The sequence below is a fragment of the Pseudorca crassidens genome, chromosome 2 (genome assembly GCF_039906515.1).
Source record: "Pseudorca crassidens isolate mPseCra1 chromosome 2, mPseCra1.hap1, whole genome shotgun sequence".
In the NCBI taxonomy this organism is placed as follows: Eukaryota; Metazoa; Chordata; class Mammalia; order Artiodactyla; family Delphinidae; genus Pseudorca; species Pseudorca crassidens.
Genome location: NC_090297.1, coordinates 145544899 through 145568638, shown reverse-complemented (window position 1 = coordinate 145568638; position 23740 = coordinate 145544899). Strand labels below are relative to the sequence as shown.

The window sequence follows — 23740 nt, the reverse complement described above, 5'->3', positions numbered from 1 at the left end:
TCTTGATGTCTAGTTCCACCAACAAACCATTGTCAAGCTCTTCCGTATGCAAAGCATTGTGCTGCCCTAATTCCATTACCGCCTTTGAACACAACACCTCCTCCTCCTCTAAAACCCCAGCCAATGTCCCTGGCTCAACTGTCAAGCAAAACATGCAGACTAAAGGTGCTGGGAGAACGGCATCACCATCAACCAACCTGCCATCTACGGCTCCAGGCTGAGCACCAGACGGAAACGTTCTGAAAGGGAAGACCCTTTACTTCCATTTATGCCAGTGAATGTGCATCATCCCCATTTTACAAATGAAGAAACGGGCTGAGGAATGAAGTACCTTGTTCATTTTACTATTAAGTTGTGGAACCAAGGATTCGTACCCATGCTTCTCTCTTTTGGTCCCATGGACTGTCTGTCATAATGATTTCAGAAATTAAAATTATGTTCCTGACCTAATGTCTTTTGCACGTGCAGCTTGACAGGTTTTGATGGCAGTGAAGATTAGCTTTCAGAAACCATCCTCCTGATCTAGTCTCCTCTCTGGTAGCATCAATTCAAAAGGGAGCTGTCCAGGAAAAGGGGGCGGTCTTTGATGGAGACAAGCTGACCAATACCGTGGCTGCGGCACCTTTAGTCTGAGTGATAGAATGCAGAAATCACTGGTGGTATCCTCCAAGTAAAAAGATAAAATCTGCAAGCCAGTGATGTTTTTTCTAAAGGACAGACTAAAAGATTGAGATCTGGTGTTTAAACACTTCAGCAGCTTAGCCTTACTGCTACTTGTTGCAATCCCTGTCTCTTGGCATGTGATGGACTGTCGGAGGTGGTGACCAAGCACCAGCTTCCTGCAGGAAGGAATCTAAGAGGCTGACGAGCCAGGAGGCACACGGCGGGCGCTCAGCCCCTCTCAGAACAGCACGCCTCTCTTTCCACTGTCCTACTTGGCAGGAAGTGCTGCTTTCCCTGCAGCCTTCTGCTCCACGGCCATGGTCATGGGTGGCAGTGCAGATTGGTGGACAGACAATGAGCTTGGGATTAGAAATCTAGGTTTCAATTCTGACTCTACCAGTCATAATAAGGTTGACCTAGGGGAAGATCATTGAGCTCTTCGAGCCTCAGTTCCCTCCCCTGTAATACTGGAATAATAACACCTGTGACACAGCAGTGTCAGGAGACTTCATGAAGAACATGTATAACGTGTCCTACACATAGCATATGCTCACTAACATCATTATTAGTGCTATGCTTGCCTCTCCACCTGTACGTCACACAAATCCTACCCATTATTCACTGGCTGAGTAAACTCTCCTTAATGCCACTCTTACCACCACTTTATAGAAATGATCACAGTCTCCCAGAAGTCTGAAAGCACAAACTGGCTCCACTTATGCCACGAACATTCACTGCTTTCCAGCTTCACATGGTCTCTCCTGTTCGCATTAGTATTTCCCAAACTAGATCGCCAGCAAATCGAGGAAGGGATGATGTCTTATTTTAACCCCTTTACCGCATTCATTCAATATTTACTGAGCCCACTGTGGACCAGGTAATGGCCCACACAGCCCCCGACCCCAGGCAGCTGAAGTCTGACTGGGGAGACATCTGCAAAAAAGATGCAATGAGAAAAATCTTGGGAAGGGCCGGGCCCAGAGCTCTTCCCAAATAAATGGGGTCTATACTCCCTGACCCCGCTCCTTGACCCCTGACTGTGAGGGGCCCCTGCACATGTTTCCATAACAACCTGTCCTTTCCTTAGTAGAGACTCATCTCACGTCACAGCCATTTCTTATTTACTGATCTGGTCCCCCGCAGCAGACCATAAGCACCATGAGGGCAGGGCTTACATCTCTCTCATTCAATGCTCCATCCTCAGTACTCATGATGCCTGGCACAGGGCAGACACTCAAGAAATGTTTGCTAACCAAATAAAGAGGTGCTCAGACTCGATTGACTGAGGTTCTGGGGAACTGGCAGGTAAATCTAATGTATGTCTTCTTAGGGACCATACTTATTCATGTATATTTTAGAAAACATTTCCCTGGTGGGCTTTCCTCCCCTCACCAATTTTACTGTTTTTTTTTTTGTTTTTTTTTTTTTCCCGGTACATGGACCTCTCACTGTTGTGGCCTCTCCTGTTGCGGAGCACAGGCTCCAGATGTGCAGGCTCAGCGGCCATGGCCCACGGGCCCAGCCGCTCCGCGGCATGTGGGATCTTCCCGGACCAGGGCACGAACCCGTGTCCCCTGCATCAGCAGGCGGACTTTCAACCACTGTGCCACCAGGGAAGTCCTCCCCTCACCAATTTTAAAGAAGGAAAGGAACATGATTTTCTCTGTATGATTTTGCCCCAGCTGTCTGTAGCTGTCAGCCTAGCATTTGAGAGCCACAATAAAGGCTGGATAAAAAGCAGCTGAAGAGGTGTGAAACTTGATTAGTCAAGTTCCTTGCTGAAAATAGAGGTAAACCACTCTTCATCCACCTTCACCTCTTCTCCTCAAGCTCTGAGGACATCCCACAAAGGAGCCAGGTGCCACAGTCTACTGGCATAACTTGTGATCCATGGCTACCAGCACCAACTGCTACCATGGTGATCTGGAAGTGCAGGGAAAGCACTGAGCTGGGAGTGATGACACGGGCTTGAGCCCAGCTTTGCTTCTGACTAGCTGTGCGACCTTTGGCAAGTTACTCCACAATTTCCTTATCCAAAAAAAAACAGAATACTACCTGTCCCATGGAGTATTGAGAAATTCAAAGGAGACAATAGACATAGAAACAAAAGACTTGACTATAGCAACATCTCCACAGGATAGCTCCCACTTGGATGAAAATTACATTTGAAAAGGGAAAGAGGATTTTGCAAATGACATGGGTATCCAAAAGGTCAGAGACAATACCCCTCATCCAGTTGGCTTCCCACTGTCAGAATTTCCTAACATCTAAGACTATTGTTGTAAACGCTTCTGCCCAGTGCAGTAACCCAGCTACGAACAAGTAATCCAGTGTCTTCCCACAACACACAGTCAGATATTTTTGTCACCATAATTGTCATTTACAGTAACAGACAAGGCTTTCAGGGAAAGCACACCCTCTCTGCAATCCTTCCACAGCCCCCTTCTCTAACTCTTTTCCCTGCCCCCAACAACACACACACTGAAGAGAACACTTTCCCCTACCCAACATTCCAACATAAATCAGCAAGGGAAGCAACAAAGTGCAACTCTGAGGTCAGATAAGATTGGGTTCAAAACCCAGTTCAGCCACCTCTTACACTGTGACCTCAGATAAGTGACTTTGTGTTTCTGAACCTCAGTTTTCTTACCTGCAAAACAGGAATAATAAAGCCCACGTATGAGGTTGTTGAGTAGAGTTCCCAGCATGGCATCGGCATATCTTGGTGCTCAGCGCATGACTGTTTCTAGTCCCTTCTCTCCTCCAGGGAGAGGCACTATCACTCCATGTGGTACCATTTCCTACCCAGTGAAAATCCTGCCAGTCAGGATTGGAAAGTGATGCTTCCCGACCACACAAATGACTTTCTCCTCCTTTAAGAGCTTCCCCGAACTTGCTCTGCAGTCAGGCCAATTTTTTTTTTTTTTTTTTTTTAGAGAAGCTTTGTATCTAGGGAACCTCACGTTTTAATGGCCTGTACATTAAACACTGCAAGGCACCTGATATTTTATGCCAGTTCAAATCTGTGTAAAGTAGAGCATACCCAAAGGACTAACAAATGACTGAGAAGCATCATACTTTGATGAGTCCTAGAAATGTAGTACAAGAGAGGGAATGGGGGTGTGGGGTGCGGCCAGGGAGAGAACTACCACTGTTTGAACACCCCATGTGTGAAGCACTGTGCTAGGTACATGGCATCATTTCATTTTTTCAGCCTACAAATATGATCAGGGAGGGGCTGGCATCTCCATTTTCAGCAGAGGAAACGGCCAAGGTTCAAAGCATTAATCAAGAGTAGAGTTCTATGCAACTAGAGATGATCATACTAAGTGAAGTGAGTCAGAAAGAGAAAGACAACTCTCATATGCTATCACTTATGTGCGGAATCTCAAATATGACACAAATGAACCTATCTACAAAACAGAGACAAATTCAGACACAGAGAACAGACTTGTGGTTGCTAAGGGGGGAGAGGGGGAGGGAGAGGAATGGACTGGGAGTTCAGAGTTGGTAGATGCAAACTATCACATATAGAGTGGATAAACAACAAGGTCCTAATGTTTAGCCCAGGGAACTATATTGAATATCCTGTGATAAACCATAATGGAAGAGAAAATAGAAAAAGAATGTATATATGTGTATAACTGAGTCACTTTGCTATACAGCAGAGACTGTTACATTGTAAATCAACTATACTTCGATTAAAAATTTTTTTTTTTTTTTTACAAAGTAGAGTTCTAAAGAACTGGCCAGTTCTAAAGCCTGTGCTCTTCCCCACATTCCATCAGTATGTGTCCAGGCGCAAAGGAGAAGTGGAAGGGCAGGGAGACCCACAGGTCCTGCCCTCTGGGAGCCTAGAGTTTCACAGGAGCCAGTCAGAAATACACTTGAGGGCTTCCCTGGTGGCGCAGTGGTTGAGAGTCTGCCTGCCGATGCAGGGTACATGGGTTTGTGCCCCGGTCCGGGAAGATCCCACATGCCGCGGAGCGGCTGGGCCCGTGAACCATGGCCGCTGAGCCTGCGCGTCCGGAGCCTGTGCTCCGCAACGGGAGAGGGCACAGCAGTGAGAGGCCCGCGTACCGCAAAAAAAAAAAAAAAAAAAAAAGAAATACACTTGAGACAAGAAAGGTAACTATGAAGTCACAAGAATATTTACAGAGCAGTGTGACTCTAACTGCAAGTAAGTAAACCCAAAGCAGGGTCTTTCAACCCTAAAAGTATGGAGACAATGAAGGGCTGAGAACCAGGAGGGAGTAACCAGAGACGGTCTTCTGGAGGAGAGGCGGCAGGGCTACAGAGGACAGAAAGTAGCCTGAGGTTGTGTTAAAGATGGGGAGACCCACCTGAAATGCAGAATGGCAGACAGAACTTTTTAAAAAATCAGGTTCTAAAGAAAAATAAGCTGATTTGCTGGCTAGGAAAAAAACTCTAAGAATAAATGAGAAATGAATAGTTATTTCTGCCATAGTGTTCTGGACACCGCCCCATTTCCCGAAATAAACATAAACCCAAAATGAAATTAAACAGCATTCCCATGCTCCTGAGAAGGGAGCAGCAATCTTTTTTTTTTCTAAGAACAGGAAGGAAAAAAATTAACGGAGCTGAGCAAGAAATAATCGCTATTAACAATAAAATCACGACACCTGAATGTAGCTTTTCAACTTTTCAAAGAGCTATCCTACGTCATTATCTCATTTAGTTCTCACTTCAACTAGCTGAGATGGTCAGGAGAGCTTCTTACCCCTAATCCACAGGAAATGAAAGGGTACAACCTAAAGCAGAGAGCAGATCTAGGACTTGAACCCAAATCTCTCAACTAACAATTCAGGGATGAAGCTCCCACAGGGCCTGCCTGTCATGGAGAGCTAATGTTTGCTGGTATCAACTGAGAGGAGATGAGGAGAGGGAGAAAAGCTGAGGTAGACACACACTGCTGGTCATCCCTCACTAACTGTTCTCCTTGTCTATATTACTGTATTCCTACCTGGATACATGACCACCCAGAAGACTACATTTCCCAGCCTCCTTTGCAGCTAGGTGTGTGGCCAGGTTACCAAGCACCAGCCAATGTGATATGAACAAAGGCAATATGCACAACTTCCTAGTCTTGTTCTCAAAAGGAAAGAGTTTAGCCAGACTTCCCCTTCCCCTTCTTTCTGTTTTCTGGAAAAAGAATATATGGCCAAAGCTGGAACGGCCATATGGGATCCCAATATGGAAGTCATGTATTTAAGACAGCAGAGAAACCTGGTCTCTGAGGACGGCAGAGCAGCCAGACCAGCCCCAAGCTTTTAGGAAACATAAACCCTGTTGATGCTACTATTACTGTGTCTCTGTCCAGTAACAGAACCTGTACCCTAACTAATAAAGATGTTTTGCCAGTGTCACTGAATACCACTTCTAAAACTCCAGAACCTTCTCAACTGTTTGGATTCAACAAGACCATACATATTTATTAAGAGTCTGTTATGTGTTTGAAGTCTCCTAGGAGTATCTTTACAGCCTCCAGGGAGATGTGCCCAGTCATTTTGGAAAAAACAGTATATTGGCACAGAATGCAAAAAGGCATATTCAGCAAAGGTGAATGAAAAGAAATAAGAATGGTTAAACAAAATCCTGAAGGAGGCAGGGAAAAGCTTGCAAATAATAATCTAAGCTGAGAGGGGGCCACAAAGCATACTGCATGGGGGTCAGGTGGTAGGGTCAAAGGTGCGGAGTGCAGGTTACTAGTGTCCGTTCCCTCCAAGAAAGGAGGTGATATAAGGAAACCCTAGGGCTGAGCCCAGTTACTCTCTTAGAGCTGCCAGCCCCCCACCCGGGGGAGGGAGTAGGGGAACTTGACTGAAGCACAAATCAGGATGAGATCCGGCCCAGCAGAAGAATTAGGAGGGGCTGCTGTGGACTAAATAGATACTCACAAGGGTCCCTTCAGCACTGACATTCTGCTCTGGATTTAAGGAGCTCAGATGGGGGAGGAAAAAAAAAATTCAAAGAGACAGGTGTTGTGCAGTGCTGGGGGGTGGAGAGTGTCTGCCATTATCAGAGAGAAAGGAAACAAATGTGGCTTAATTATAATGACAGGATGACAGCAATGACATTATGAGGAGAGAACAGGAAAAGCACAAAGACCATATTAAGAAAATGGGAACTGTCACTCCACCATCAAATTCTCCCTGGAGAGTATCCCCCAGACAGGGTCATGTCCTTAACCTGAGAAGGATACCCCCAGATAAAGGGACTCTCCCCCACCCCCAGCAATCCCTCTTGGAGGAGGTCCCTCAAAGGCCCCGGCAAGGCTCAGGCCACAGGGGAGGCTCCACCTCCAGGCCTTAGTCACTGGCTGGTGGGCAGTAGGGCCCCGACCACCACTAGCCCACTGACTCCTGGCAGTGACACCCACAGGTCCAGTCTCCGACCCTCAGAGTCCATCAAGGGAGGCACTCAGTATGTGCCTGCTGAGTGGGGGCATCCTCTCCCAGGTGACACACTGAGGGCCAGAGTGGCCCTCTGTTTCTCTCAGCATCACCAACACACAGGCGGACCAGATGTGCAAAAGAGGGAATCTACCCATCACACCTCAGGGTGAGCCCTTGCTGGAGATCACCAAAGACCCACGCGAGGACGGCAGGAGGGTCAGGGCAGGGCTGACTTGCCCCCGGCCCAGGTCAAGACCCCAGGGTGGAAGTCAGACATACAACCAGGCATTTGGGGACACCATAGATCATCTACACCCGGAGAGGATCACAAATGCTCATTTTAGCCAAGTCTTCACCTCTTCCTACTGCAGTGTTCTTTTTTTTAAATCAGAAATGAGAAAGGTGGGCAAGCTTGAAAATATTTAGTTTTCCAGTTTCCTGGCATCCTCTGGGGAATTAGCCAAGCTATAATAAGATATTCAGTAACAGAGCACAGAGAGGAGAAGCAACAGAGGCTTCTGGATAATCTATAATATGGTTAATACAGGGCAACAGAATAGTCAAGAAATACTATTACTAATGCATGTAAAATTCGATGCAAAGAGGAGAAAATCACAATGTTACCAGTACTTCAAAGTCCATTGGCTTTGTGTCTCTCTACTCTCCTTGAGGAATGCTGGCCTGACTGCCAGAGGGACGGGGAGGGAGAGGCACTGACCCCTTGGGATAAATGCAGGCTGCGGTCAGTGCTCTCTGTTGTCCGAGATCCTACTTCTGGGGTTATCCAATCCCGGGAACCACGCAGTAAAGATGCAAGCGTGCACATGTGCATACAGGCAAAGTAAGATAAAAGAGAACCCCATAAGTCTAATAAGACATCAGCAGCTGTCCTGAACAAAGGTTCGGAATGTGAGTTTACAAGGATAATTACCACCACATTACACAGAATGAAATAACTCTGTTGTTAGCACCAGAATTTGTCCGATGTCATGCGAAAAGGGGAAGAGCTGTAACTGTAAGTGACAGGTGGCTGAAAAAATGGTTGGCTTCTGAAGCACCTGGTCCCGAGTCTGTACCGTAATCTTGTTCTTCAAACAACAATAGGCAAGAGTACAAACACTTTCCACTGCAGAAACTACCAGTTTGTTCAAATTCATGGAGAGAATTTTCAAAGTGTGAGTGTGCCAGTGAGGGCAGGCTGCTGGAGTCTGTGTTCTCAGCCCACACCACCACAGGTGGGCACCGTGGGGAGAGCAGGGCTTGTGATTCAGGGAGTTCTGAACACAAATCCTGTCTGCCCTGCTTACCAGCCCTGTATTCTGGGGAAAGCAGTTAACTTCTCTGAGCTTCCATTTCCTTGTAAGATGGACTTAATAATCTCTAAAGGCATAGAGTTGTTGCGAACAGTAGTTGTACGCAGAGTACTTATCACAGCACCTGGCAACTAGTAAGTGATCAGGAAATGGGGTGACTATTAAGCTGACTTGCCTACCTAAATATCATACTTCGCTGCACAACACAGAGGTGACTGCCTGCGTATTACACTTTTTTAAAAAAAGAAATGGAAACATCACAAAGCTCTGAGAAGGTGGGGAGAGAAAAGAGGTGATGATTATTGTTTGGGTTTTCCTTAGAGACTACAGCCAGGAAATTACGCTCTCCAGAGGAGAATGGTTTTGGAAAAACAGCTTATCCTCATATGCCACCAGAGCTGTTTTCTTTCTTTTCTTTTCTTCCAGGTAAAAAGCTGCAAGGAAGTCTCCTCATATTTGAAAGCCTTTGGGGAGCTCATGAAATGGAGCCCATTTCCTAACTGACCACCCATAGCAAATTTTCTGTAGTGCATATAATGAAGTATTTCGACTGACAGGGCGTCGCATCTTGCCCTCTAAGAGACAGAAATTGTGCACGGTGCATCTGGTTGTTTACTGCTGCCCCAAGGCTCACAAAATGCTGCAAGCACAGCCTAGAAAACTGGAGATGTTAAGGCTGAAATAGTTCTAGAAAAGTAAAGGTCTTAAATCCTTTCACATGACATGAGAAAGCGCCTCAAGTTCTAATTAAGCTAAAGCAATTAGCCACCCACAGATACTTAACGCTGCTTCCCATGGTCAGGCAATCATCTCTATTAAAACCCATTTTAAAGAAAGGAGCAGACCCCAAAGCTCCACTGGCACACACTTCCCACAAATCAATTATGCCTTAGACACACTGCGTAAACACTCAGAGGCAAGCTCCGGGCCTGGAGGAGGGGGCTTTTAGGAAAAGATGGCCTCGGACCTGACGAGGTAATTGCAAAACAGGAGGCGCCAAGCAGCAAATGGGACACTTGCTGGTAACAAAATCCACTTGCAGAGGGGGACACTGGGTCGCAGATGGGTTGGACAAAGCAAAACCAACTGAAGCCTCAGTTTCCCTGGCCTTAGAATTCCCTGGTTGGCGTAACAAGGCATCAACACCACCCTGAAGGAGCACATCAAGCAGAAGGGTTTCTGCCTGCGTGTGACCAGACTACCGTCCAAACTGATGCTGCACAGGACTGTCCTCTCCCACGTCACAATGTGGCATGGAAGCACCAACAGGGTGCATCTGGCAGGTTCACAGTGAGTCAATCCACTCAAGTTCATGTGCCTTCCCCAGTCCAGTTAGGTCTAGTCAGTACTCCCTAAGTCTCCCTTTAGTGAGGGGAGTTCATTGTTGTTTCCAGCCCAAGGCTGTTTCCAGACTTGGCAACAGCAACAGCGACACAATGGTCAATGGTTAAGTGTGTGAAAATTAAGTACAGCCATCCCTCTGTCCACAGGGAATTGGTTCCAGGACGAATAGGTTTGCAGCTACCAAAACCCACGGATATTTAAGTCCCTTATATAAAATGGCATAGTATTTGCATATAACCTATACACATCGTCCCATATACTTTAAATGATCTCTAGATTACTTTTAATACCTAATGCAATGTAAATGCTATGTAAATAGTTGTAAATACAATGTAAATGCTATGCAAACAGTTGCCGGCGTGCCACAAATTCAAGTTTTTGGAACTTTCTGGAATTTTCTTTTTAATATTTTCAATCCCTGGTTGGTTACATCTGAGGATGCAGAATCCATGCATACAGAGGACCAACTGTACCTTCCTCAAGGACTAGGGTTGTTTGTTTTTCAGTCAAGTTAATCCAAAAACCCATTACTTCTCAACTGAACAGAGACTTTTTTCTTTCTTGTAGATTTTTTTTCTTTTGGATTTAGAAAATTTCTCAATCATCAAGCAGACATCAAAAATGCTGATCTAGATAAGCACTGTCCAACAGAAATAAGATTTAAAATTTTCCTAGGAGCCACATTAAAAAAAGCAAAAAGATATATGAAACTATTGTGTTAGAATATTTTATTTAACCCACTCTAACAAAAATATTACTGTATAATCAATACAAAAGATTATTAGTGAGATATTTCAGATTTTGTTTTCATACTTTCTTCTTCTAGTACCATATTGGACGGTGCAGATCTAGAGCTATCTTTAAATTGACATGGAAAGGCCTCCACAATTCACTGCTCTATGAACAAGGAGTTTACCAAGATGTATACCATGATATCATTTTAACTATAAAAATCTGTTTCTGTGTGTTCAGATATGGATAGACAATAATCTGTAACACCAAAAGGTAATAGCAGTTATCTCTAAGAAGTAGAATTATGTATGGTTGGTCATTATTTTCTACTTTGTGTTCTTTTGTATTTTCTAAATTTCTTTGCAATAAACATGTACTGCTTAAATTATCAGGAAAACTATAAAGCCAGCCTTTTAAAAAAAAATCTCTCCCTTATTTTAAGCTATACCACCCTGATCCTGCTGGCACTGTAGCCATTATCCTATTTCCAGCTAACAGAAAGGATGGACAAACATAACATCCCCTGCCCCTTGCGCCAGCCACTGGCATACTTACAACCAATCATCATGATGGCCACTGCAAAGATCTTCTCGATGTCTGTGGATGGGGCGATGTTCCCAAAGCCCACACTGGTGAGGCTGGTCATGGTGAAATACAACGAGGAGATGTACACGGAATTCTTGCTGGGACCCCCTTCCCATTTCCCTGAGCCGGACCCGTTAAACTGGTAAGGGGTGCCAATGTCCATTGCCAGCTGGTAGAGCCAGCTGTTGTTGCGGATGGTCTTCGTGTCCTCGTCAAAGATCTCATAGTCCCCGATGCTGTACCAAATGCAGGCCATCCAGTGAGCAGCCAGCCCGAACACACACACCAGCAGGACCAGCACGGCTGCTCCATATTCAATGTAGTGGTCCAGCTTCCGGGCCACTCGCCCCAGACGGAGCAGCCGGACAACCTTCAGAGAGCTGAACAGGCTGCTGATGCCCTGGAAGAAGAGGAGCACAGGGTCAGGGCCAAGAAACAATGACACTAACAACTCCTTCCCTCCACTCACCAGGACTGATCTTTCAGCACAGGTATTCCCTGAGATGCAATATAAGGCAACCTTTAAAACGTTGTTTCAAAGTAAGCCATAATATGGAGAAATGCTCATATATATTTGTATACTTATGCAAAATATAATTAGAAGTTTTTCCAAGGTATATGGAAGGGAGATTTCCATTAGCTTTTTTCATTTTTTACTTCCTTTAAAAAGCAAATAAAAAAATAAGACAAATAAAATTGGAATTTTATTCTAATTATACTGTGTGTAAGTATACAAATACATACGAGCATTTTTGCATATCATTACTCATTTAAAAATAATATTAAGCCCTCCAGAAAGTAGGCATAGAGGGAACTTTCCTCAACATAATAAAGGCCATATATGACAAACCCACAGCCACATCGTCCTCAATGGTGAAAAACTGAAACCATTTCCACTAAGGCCAGGAACAAGACAAGGTTGCCCACTCTCACCACTCTTATTCAAGATAGTTTTGGAAGTTTTAGCCACAGCAATCAGAGAAGAAAAAGAAATAAAAGGAATCCAAACTAGAAAAGAAGAAGTAAAGCTGTCACTGTTTGCAGATGACATGATACTATACATAGAGAATCCTAAAGATGCTACCAGAACACTTCAACAGCTAATCAATGAATTTGGTAAAGTAGCAGGATGCAAAATTAATGCACAGAAATCTCTAGGATTACTATACACTAATGATGAAAAATCGAAAGTGAAATTAAGGAAACACTCCCATTTACCATTGCAACAAAAAGAATAAAATATCTAGGAATAAACCTACCTAAGGAGACAAAAGACCTGTATACAGAAAATAAAAGACACTGATGAAAGAAATTAAAGACAATACAAATAAATGGAGAGATATACCATGTTCTTAGATTGGAAGAATCAACATTGTGAAAATGACTCTATTACCCAAAGCAATCCACAGATTCAATGCAATCCCTATCAAACTACCACTGGCATTTTTCACAGAACTAGAACAAAAAAATTTCACAATTTGTATGGAAACACAAAACACGCCGAATAGCCAAACAACCTTGAGAAAGAAAACTGGAGCTGAAGGAATCAGGCTCCCTGACTTCAGACTATACTACAAAGCTACAGTAATCAAGACAGTATGGTACTGGCACATAACCAGAAATATAGATCAATGAAACAGGATAGAAGGTCCAGAGATACACCCACGCACCTATTGCCAACTTATCTTTGATAAAGGAGGCAAGAATATACAGTGGAAAAAAGACAGCCTCTTCAATAAGTGGTGCTGGGAAAAGTGGACAGCTACATGTAAAAGAATGAAATTAGAATACTCCCTAACACCATACATAAAAATAAACTCAAAATGGATTAAAGACCTAAATGTAAGGCCAGACACCATCAAACTCTTAGAGGAAAACAAAGACAGAACACTCTATGACATAAATCACAGAGGAAAACAAAGACAGAACACTCTATGACATAAATCACAGTAAGATCCTTTCTGACCCACCTCCTAGAGAAATGGAAATAAAAACAAAAATAAACAAATGGGACCTAATGAAACTTAAAAGCTTTTGCATAGCAAAGGAAACTATAAACAAGACGAAAAGACAACCCTCAGAATGGGAGAAAATATTTGCAAATGAAGCAACTGACAAAGGATTAATCTCCAAAATTTACAAGCAGCTCATGCAGCTCAATATTAAAAAAACAAACAACCCAATCCAAAAATGGGCAGAAGACCTAAATAGATATTTCTCCTAAGAAGTTATACAGATTGCCAACAGACACATGAAAGAATGCTCAACATCATTAATCATTAGAGAAATGCAAATCAAAACTACAATGAGATATCATCTCACACCAGTCAGAATGGCCATCATCAAAAAATCTACAAACAATAAATGCTGGAGAGGGTGTGGAGAAAAGGGAACCCTCTTGCACTGTTGGTGGGAATGTAAATTGATACAGCCACTATGGAGAACAGCATGGACGTTCCTTAAAAAATTAAAAATAGAACTATCATACAACCCAGCAATCCCACTACTGGGCATATACCCTGAGAAAACCATAATTCAAAAAGACTCATGTACCAAAATGTTCACTGCAGCTCTATTTACGATAGCCAGGACATGGAAGCAACCTAGGTGTCCATCAACAGATGAATGGATAAAGAAGATGTGGCACATATATACAATGGAATATTACTCAGCCATAAAAAGGAATGAAACTGAGGTATTTGTAGTGATGTGGATGGACCCAGAGACTGTCATACAGAGTGAAGTAAGTCAGAAAGAGTAAAACAAATACCGTATGCTAACACATATATATGGAATCTAAAAAAAAAAAATAAGAAAAAATGGTCATGAAGAACCTAGGGGCAAGACGGGAATAAAGATGCAGACCTACTAGAGAATGGACTTGAGGATACGGGGAGGGGGAAGGGTAAGCTGGGACAAAGTGAGAGAGTGGCATGGATATATATACACTACCAAATGTAAAATAGATACCTAGTGGGAAGCAGCCACATAGCACAGGGAGATCAGCTCGGTGCTTTGTGACCACCTAGAGGGGTGGGATACGGCGGGTGGGAGGGAGGGAGACGCAAGATGGAGGAGATATGGGGCAATATGTATATGTATAGCTGATTCAGTTTGTTATAAAGCAGAAACTAACACACCATTGTAAAGCAATTATACTCCAATAAAGATGTTAAAAATAAATAAATAAATAAAATAATATTAAGGGTTATGTAACATTTCATATTAAGTAATGAAATATTTTAAGAGTTGCATATTTATTTCATATTGTATATTTCACTCTAATTATATTGTGCATACATATACAAATATTTATGTGTTGAAAAACAGGAAAAACATAAAACTTTAACAGTGGTTACTGGTGCACTGTCAAGTTATGGAATTACAGGCAATTTTTGTTATATTTGTATATAGTTTTGTTACGCTTATATATATTTACTTTACAATTACAAAAAAATAGTTTTTAAGATAAAAATAAAGAAACAGCTGAGAAGAATAAAGAACTGAGATTCTATTTTCTCAGGAAAAGTTACAAATTCTTGGAAGGCTACATCACTTCCCTCAGGTCAGGGATACAATCAGACACAATGTACTTAATCACAGTCAATCAAAGAATCTCAGAGCCAGAAGCAGCCTGATTTCACCTGGTCAAGCCTCCTCCTTCCAGTCCCACCGGGACAGGCCTATTCTCCAAATAGTAGTTCTCTAGGGAATAGCACCGTGGTAGGGGCAGGAATACCAGTGTAGAAATCTGTAAAATGGGGTCTGACGCCCAGGTAAGCCACTAACTTCCTATGTGAATGTGGACAATGCAGCTACCTCTTAGTTCCCTTGTCTAGACAATGTGGGAGGTGGACTGGAAGAGCTCTACATCTTCTCCAAATGTGCACGTACTTTTATCTCCAAAGGGAACTGAAACATATTACAGAAGCTGTAACATTCAAAACCTCAAAACTCCTATTCCAAAGTGATTCCAAGGTATAGGGAAAGGAGATTTCCATTAAACTTTTCCTACTTCTATTAAAAAGCAAACAAACAAGCAAATGGCATAAAGACATTTCTTTGAACTAAGACTTCGGTCTCCCTTACGTAGCAAAAATCCAGCAGCAGAATGAGGCCCTTCACCAGGTAGAATGAATGACTTTTCACTATCCTAAGGACTGGACAGTTTCCAGGTCACTGCTATTCTCTTTTGTCCTCCATACCCTTAATGACAACCCCCAAGGGTTAGGATACGTCACAGACAGAAGGAAAACGTGTAAATGCTTTCTAGTGAGTCTGTGTCAGAGGCTCACCAAGGCTGCTTTCTTCTCCTGGGCACATAGCTAACCACATTTCCCAGCCTCTTTCCATCTGGGTGGGTCTCTGCAACTAGTTCTGGCCAGTGGAATGTGAGGTGAAATGAGTGTCACTTCCAAGCCAAGACAGCTAAAAGTTAAGTGTGCTTTCTCTACAAGCTTTTTCTTTTCCCTGGCATGTGTTCCTTGAGGCCAAGTACTGAAGATGGTGGATGTACAGCATGGAAGGGCCCGGGGTACCTGGAAGACTATGTGGAACACCCCCTCCCCCACCAAATCATCTTGAAACCTATTGTGATGTCAATAAAAAAAGGAACCTCTGAAGTAAGCCACTGAAATTTTGGGGGATATTTGTTACAGCAGCTATCATTAGCTGTCTCTGACAAATGAACACACAAACCATATGGAGCATAGCCTTGGCAATAAAAACCACTGATCAGGTTACCACAAATTATTTCACTGAGGTAGGGGTGAAGGAGGTAGGATTTATTGCCCTTTAAAAAAAGAACAAACAAACGGGGACTTCCCTAGTGGCACAGTGATTAAGAATCCCCCTGCAGGCTTCCCTGGTGGTGCAGTGGTTGAGAGTCCACCTGCTGATGCAGGGGACACGGGTTCGTGCCCCCGTCTGGGAAGATCCCACATGCCTTAGAGTGGCTGGGCCCGTGAGCCATGGCCGCTGAGCCTGCACATCCGGAGCCTGTGCTCCGCAACGGAAGAGGCCACAACAGTGAGAGGCCCGCATACTGCTAAAAAAAAAAAAAAAGAAGAATCCGCCTGCCAATGCAGGGGACATGGGTTCGATTCCTGGTCCAGAAAGATCCCACATGCCGCAAAGCAACTAAGCCCATGCACCACAACTACGGAGCCTGAGCTCTAGAGCATGCGAGCCCCAACTGCTGGGCCCATGTGCCACAACTACTGAAGCCCGCACACCTAGATTCCCATGCTCTGCAACAAGAGAAGCCCGCGCACCACAACGCAGAGTAGCCCCCCACTCGCCACAACTAGAGAAAGCCCGCGCGCAGCAACAAAGACCTAACTCAGCCAAAAATAAAATAAAAATTTAAAAAAAAACCAAATAACAGTTTTGTAGCCATAAAACTCACAAGAGAAATAATCATTTCTGGCCCAACATACACCTGCAAACAGATAATAATGGGTTTTTCTAGGCCAAGGGACTACATCCCCAGGGTCGGTTCATCCAAACTGCTAACTATGACGAAGTTTACCGTTGGCATGTCCAGTATTCATCCCCTGACTCCCCTTTACCCTCCATGTGCTTTTCTCAAAAATCTGCCATGAGAAAATCCTCATATTAAGGTATAAAAGACGGATGAGGGTAAATGGATATCCTCTCTCCACAGAGTATTTGCATTTTATCAGAGGGAAACCAGCTTCCAATAGTGGAATTAAAAACACCCACAGCCTGGAAGGAGATATTCTGGGAGGCAAAGGAGCCTTTTTGATGACTCAGAAATCAAACACATATAAGCAGCCACTTATTCGCCACCTCCTCCTAAGGAGTTTCCTGCAATCATCTTTCAAAGCAGTTCTCCTCTGAAGGAGAACTTATTACCCAGGGCAAAATGACTGCCTCGTCATTTTTTCCTCACTCATATTCAACCCAAAGCAACATTTATGGAGAACCGACTATGTACTCCGTGTGCTAATGCTACAGGGAAGAGATTAAAATGGTGCTGTCTTTGTCTTCTTGCTCACTATTGCATCTTCAGTGCCTGGCATGTGGAGGATGCTTGATAGAAAGAAAGGAGAGAGGAAGCAAAAGCCTAATAACTAATGAGAGATAATAACTAAGTAGTTATTAGCAAAAGCCTAATAACTAACATGATTAGTGAAGAGATACTTCTACCTAATAGTCACAGAACTTGAGAGCTGAGAGGGAGCATAGAAATCATCTAGTCCAGCTCCTCTGAGCCCAGCAAAGTCTTCTAGAGCTCCCTTAAGGAATGGTCATTCAGCCTCTCCTTGAACTCTCCCGTACCTCTTGAAGATCCCATTCTGTGGCAGGCATTCACACAGATGAACAACTGGGTCCCATCACCTTTCACATCTCCCTTACACTCCATCCTTCTTCCCTTCTCCATCCCTTCCCAGTGGCCACCACATCACATGCAACTACTACCCAAAGGCTGTGCTATCCTCTGGCCATATACTCCAGACAACACAAGCATCCCAGACAGTGGATGCATACTGGCATCTCTGTGCCTGTTCCCTCAGCTCAGAATGCCCAGGTCCCCAATTTCTGCCAGCTGGTACACTAGTTATCCTTCAGTTCAGGTCTGCCACTACCTCCACCCTACAGACTTCCCGGAGTCACAACCGATCCCTCACTCCTCCATGTGTCCACGGTATTCTGTATCCATCACTTTGCATTAAAGTTTCCTATACCCAGTTCCCCAACTACATCAGAACTACATCTTCCTGAAGGTAGAAGCCATTTGTTATTCATTTTAGAAGCTTCTTATATTGGGTTGAATAGTGTTCCTCCCCAAATTCAAGTCTTTCCCAGAACCCCAGAACGTAACCTTATGTGGAAATAGGGCCACAAGTGCAGGTATAGTTAGTTAAGATGAGGTCATATTGGAATATGGTGGACCCAGAATCCAGTATGACAGGTGTCCTTATAAGACAAACACAGAAAGACACGTGTGACTATGAATGCAGAGGTTGGAGTGATATGTCTTCAAGCCAAGGAATGCCAAGGATTACCAGCAACACCAGAAGCTAAGAGAAAGGCATGGAACAGATTCTCTTCTAGAGCCTTCAAAGAGAGGATGGCCTAGCTGACACCTTGATTTTAGATGTCTAGCCTCCAGAACTGTGAGAAAATAAATTTCTGCTGTGTTAAGCCACCCTTATGAGAGAATTCTTTCTCATTTTAACCAGCTTCTGGAACAATATAAAATAAGCACTTCCTCACTGTGTTATCTGTATATACACAGATGCTCTATTACACAGTTTTGCATCAGTTCCCTCTTATTGCACTAGCAGTTGGAATTCTAGCGGTTTAAAAGCATTTCAAGCTATTAATTTGCTTTTTTTGCCTTATTTGCCTGAAGTTCAGTGGGTTAGATAAACAGAATATTCCAAACTTTTTTAAAATTTTAGTACGCTAAAAATATGATAGCACCATATGGTAGAGAATCACATTTCCCCAGGGACTTCTTATATCAGAAGTCCTGCCTCACATTTAGATAGTTCCAGAGAGTTCTTTATCAAACCCTTAAAGTTATGAAGAACCAAGGATTTCAAGTTGAGTCCACGTGGCTGTAGGACAGTGAGAACCTGGGCTGGTGAGCCTCACCATTGAAGGCCAACAAGTACGACTGGAAGGAAGCCTTCTGAAATCTCAATTACCTCAGTTGTAGTGATCTTGATGTTATTCAGATTGAAATGGACATTTGGTAATTATCAGATTCATTTGTGTGTGAACTATCAAGTTTTGCCTACTTACCCAGACCAAATTATTTCGTTAACTTGGGCTATACCTTGCCTCAACTAGCCATATTCATCAATCTTCTGTTTTTTTTTTTTTCTGTCGTACACATGAAAATAACACTGTCACAGACTGATGACAAAGTGTTATTGAAAAGAACAACTCAGTCTTTCGGGTTCCTGAAAAGTTTCGCCAGGCTTCCAAGTCTGTGTGGTGACATATAGCATCCATAGGAAATTCTGCAGGTTCACTCTATTTTTTTTGATGGCTTTCAACCTCACATTACTCAAAATTACTCTTCTCCCACATCCCCCTCCAGCTAAAGGTCTCCTTCATATGCTTCCTCAGAGTCCTCTAGAACCTATCCTCATGCATAGAGAAATTCCCAGCCTCAGGATTTTCATGGATCGTTCCCACCACCTTCCTGCTTTAGTTGAAACTGGCTCTCCCAAGCACCTTGCTTTTCCCCATCCTGGAGTTAGGAGTAGGGAGTTTCAAACGCCACACTTGGATCTTCCCAATAAGAGTTGTTTGACACTCAAAAAAAAGAGAAAGAAACTCGCCTTCTCGCCTTCTTTAAGATTCATGCCATCCAGCAATACCACCTCCTCATTACTGTCATCTGATTATTGATAGTTAACATCTATTGAATGCTTACAAATATGCCAGAACTTGGGCTTCATCTTTTATTAATTATCCTATTTATCAACTTCTCTGTCCCTCCCTTTCATCACCTGGCTGCCAGCCCATCTCCTGCTATCAGCATGGGAAACTTTAATGTTCATGGGGAAAAATCATTCAACACTCCAGTCTCTCTACTCCCAGTGACCTTCAACCCCCCCACCCTCCGGGCCTGGTCATCACTGGGAACCGCTCCATCTCTGAAATCTTACACACCAGCATTCAACACAATGACTACACACTTCCATTCCTCCCACTTTCTCCTTTATCACATCCAACTTGCTCTTGGGCTTCTCTTTCATATCTCTACCACCATCTTTTTTTTCCCAACCATCAGCTGTCTCCAGATTTCACCTCCTTTCGCATCATATTCGACCCTGTTGCATCACTTCAAGTACCCTCCTCCAACCCTCACAATCTCTCTCCTTGCCCTCCCGCCCCACTTGCCCTGCCAAACCCAGCAGCGCAGGGACTGGGCTATCATTTCCATTCTCAGCTAAGTCCCCAGATGTTTCTCACCCATTCTTCTCCTCTTCCATCGAGCAACCCCCTCTCCCATTCCCATCAACAGCTATTCCAAATCTTCACTACACTCCTCAAGATCCCACCTGACCTGTGCCTTCTTATTCTCAGCCAACATTATCTCCCCATTCAGAGAGAGAGCAGAGGCCACGAGTATCGATTCTCATCTACATTCCACCTTCACAAACACGAGCATGAGCATTTGCACCATCCTTCCACACTGGACCAAAACTCACCCCTCACCCACCCAGGAACATCATCCCATCAACCATTCACCCTTCCCTCTATTCCCTTCCTTTGTCTTGAAATCTCCCCTTCATAGACTCATTTCTCTTGACTATAATCATACTACCGTCTCTAGTCCTATGCAACTCTCCAGATATATTAACTCTCCTTCTCTTCCTGAAACCATAATCAACACACAATGGCTCAGTTTCCTCATTTCCCAACCCACTGTACTCAAATGTCCACTCGCACCACTTCCCAGACTCTACTGTCTCAAAGGTCACCAGTCACCTTCTAATTGTCATACCTTCAGCGTTTCATACCTGTAATGGGCATGTGACATTCTTCATGGCCACACAGGGTCTACACTGTCTGCCTATGTTTGGGGAATCACCATCTTACAAAATAGAGCTCACCTCCCACCCAGAAGTAGAAGACGCCATAAACCTTCCTCTGCAGCTTCCTTTGCAGCTAATGGGCAAGCACATGACCTAGAACCTGCCCATCAGAGACACTCACCCCAGTTGCTGGATGGTATCCAATGGAGGAACTGTGCGGGACGCCTTTTGCAAGAGCATGGCAGCATCACCCAGTTTCCAGAGGCAGCAGGAGCAATTCTGGAATTGACACCCAGGGTCCACTGATGTGCTGTCAGCACTGCACGTTTCGAGTCCATGTCCAGTATCAACAGCAGTGGTATGTTCACTGGACCAGCTCTGCTATACGATCTGGGGCATAGCCTAGCAGCATAGCCTCCAAATGTTTTCTGTACCTAACATCTTTTTTTCTTTTTTCTCAAGTTCTAGAATTTATATACCAGTGCTATTCTCAATAGACACAAACTGAAAATCACTCATATTGTAATACACATTGGAATAAATTAATAGTTAAATGTTTACACTATGGAATCCTATGCAACAGTGGCAAAGCATGATCACAACAACAGGCAACCATATAGGTATATTCACAATCAACATAAGGAATAAAAAAGCCCAATCCAAAAGTGGTTATCCTGTGTCATAACTGAATAACCTTTTCCTCCTTACATTAGCCAGACTTGAACCCTGACTACTACCACAATGTGGGATGGACTTGCATCCCTTAGTTCCCACAACGTCTTTTTTTTTTTTTAACATCTTTATTGGCGTATAATTGCTTTACAATGGTGTGTTAGTTTCTGCTTTACAACAGTAATTCCCCAAAGCATTGCTCTTGGCCTTCTTCTCTTCGCAATATACCCCTTTCCCTGGGCAGCTGCATCCATTAATGTGGCTTTAACCACCATCTATATACTAACTACCTATCAATCCATCTTTCCAAACCAGACATTTCTCCTGACCTTAAGACCCCTGTGGGCATGTCACTGGCATACCCCATGGCTTCCTCAGTCTGACATGTCTAACCCTCAGCCCAGCTCCTATTTCCCAGCCTGGAGAATGTGCCCAAGGTGTACAGTCTCCCAAGTGAAAAACTAGATGTCTTCATCTTAGCTATGCAAACTTTTAATTGAATGTTCTTTTTACAAGGGTGATGTTAAGGCATATCAGTATTCCAATGCATAATTTGCTGCCATTTGGATAAAAACAGAAAAATATTTTCTTGTCTGTACACATAATATCTATGGAACTATACATAAGATACTAGAAACACTGATGGTCCCAGGAAGGGAGATTCTTCATTGTAATATCCTTTTGAATGTTATACCATGTGAATTTTTGTTTATCCAAAAATTTTAAAACTTAAATTATAAAAATAATTAAATACAAGTTTTAAAATATGACCCAACCCTGCTTAGAACCATTCAATGGCTTTCATTGTCTTCTGAATAAAATTCCATTCGTTTAGCAAAAAAAAAAATGCCTTTGTAATTTGGTCTTGGACAGCTTCATCATTCACTGCTTCCCTCCCAGGCATCCTCTGTTTTAATCATATCAGATTATTTGTGATTCCACAATCACACTATGCCCTCATGCCTTCACACATGCTGTTCCTTCAGACTCAACCCTGGCTGTCTGCCTTGCAAACCCTTACCCATCCTTAAGGACATTTCTCAATACCTCACTCACATATTTATTACTAAAATTGTGACTGTATCAAGTTTAAAAGTAGTTCACCTTTTAAAATAAATATTAGAGTGAACTCAAATGTATCCCAATAATAGTACTACTCTCTTGTTTGAATTCTAATTTGCTTTTTTGACCCGCAGAAAAAGGAGTATAGGCACGGTGGCACCCTAGAAACTGTGGATCTGATATCATATTCAGGAACGTAATCCACTGAGTGTCCGTGATGGTTAACTGTATGTGTCCACTTGACTGGGACACACGGTGCCCAGATATTTGGTTAAACATTATTCTGGGTGTGTCTGTGAGGGTGATTCTGGAGTGAGATGAATCAACAGGCTGAGTAAAGCAGATCACTCTCCCCAGTGTGGGCAGGCCTCGTCCAATCCACTTGAGGCCTGAATTGAACTAAAAGTCGCATAAGGGAGAATTCATGCTCTCTGACTGCTTTCAAGCTGGGATATCAGTCTTCTCCTGCACTCAGACTAGATGTTAACCACGTCTCCTGGGTCTCCAGCTTGCAGATGGTGGATTATGGGGCTTCTCAGCTCCATAATCACCATAAGCCAATAATCCTGATCATAGATAGTGATAAGATTTATTTTTATATATTTATAATATATATATATAAATCATAGATAGTGATAAGATTTATTTTTATATATTTATTATATATATTTATATTTATATATATATAAATATATATATATATATATATATATTTCTCTGTAGGTCCCTGACTAATACAGGGTCTTAGTGGGAGAAAGGTTGAGAACTGCTAGTCTAACACATAACACAGTCATCCTTCCCATGATGCCTTTCCTGATACCCAAAGGCAGAGTTCAACATGCCCTGCACTAGATTCCCGTGACTGGTCCTTGATTCATTCTTCCAACAAATACTTACTGAGCACCTATAATATGAAGCAAACATGGTTTCAAACACTGATAATAGATCAGTGATGAACTAGACCAATATCCTCACCCTTCTGGCACTTTCATTCAGACAATAAGCAAAATAAGTAAAATAAATGGTATGTTATATGTTATGACAATAAGAGGAAAAACTAGCAGGAAATGAAAATAAGGAGTGCCAGGAAGAGGGGGTGACACTCAGTGTTAAATACGGCTGTGAAGGAAAACTTCACTGAGATCTTGGCATTTAAGTAACAGTTAGTGGAGATGAGAATTTGGGCCACCAGAGCATCTAAGGGAAGCATGCTCCAGACAGAGGGAGAAGCAAGGACCACATGTTCTGGGGTAGGAGGGTCACATGGTCTTTATATTAGGTTGGCAGGCCCCTGAGATCAGGAAACACACCTTCCATGAGAGTAACAGTTAATTATTTTAATTTAATGAAAATAGCAATTTTTTGAGTACTTACTAAGTGCCAGACACAGTAAGGGCTTTACAAGCATTATCTCATTTAAACCTCTTAA

General features: G+C 43.2%; 1 protein-coding gene across 3 annotated transcripts in view; it reads right to left on the bottom strand.

The window, feature by feature from the left end:
- Positions 1-23740, bottom strand: part of KCNH1 (potassium voltage-gated channel subfamily H member 1) — a 416686-nt gene that overhangs the window by 225273 nt on the left and 167673 nt on the right. For all 3 annotated transcript variants that reach the window (XM_067729054.1, XM_067729056.1, XM_067729057.1), the window contains one exon: positions 11024-11453. In XM_067729054.1, coding sequence (XP_067585155.1) covers positions 11024-11453 — 430 coding nt within the window. The remainder of the gene's footprint in view (positions 1-11023; positions 11454-23740) is intronic.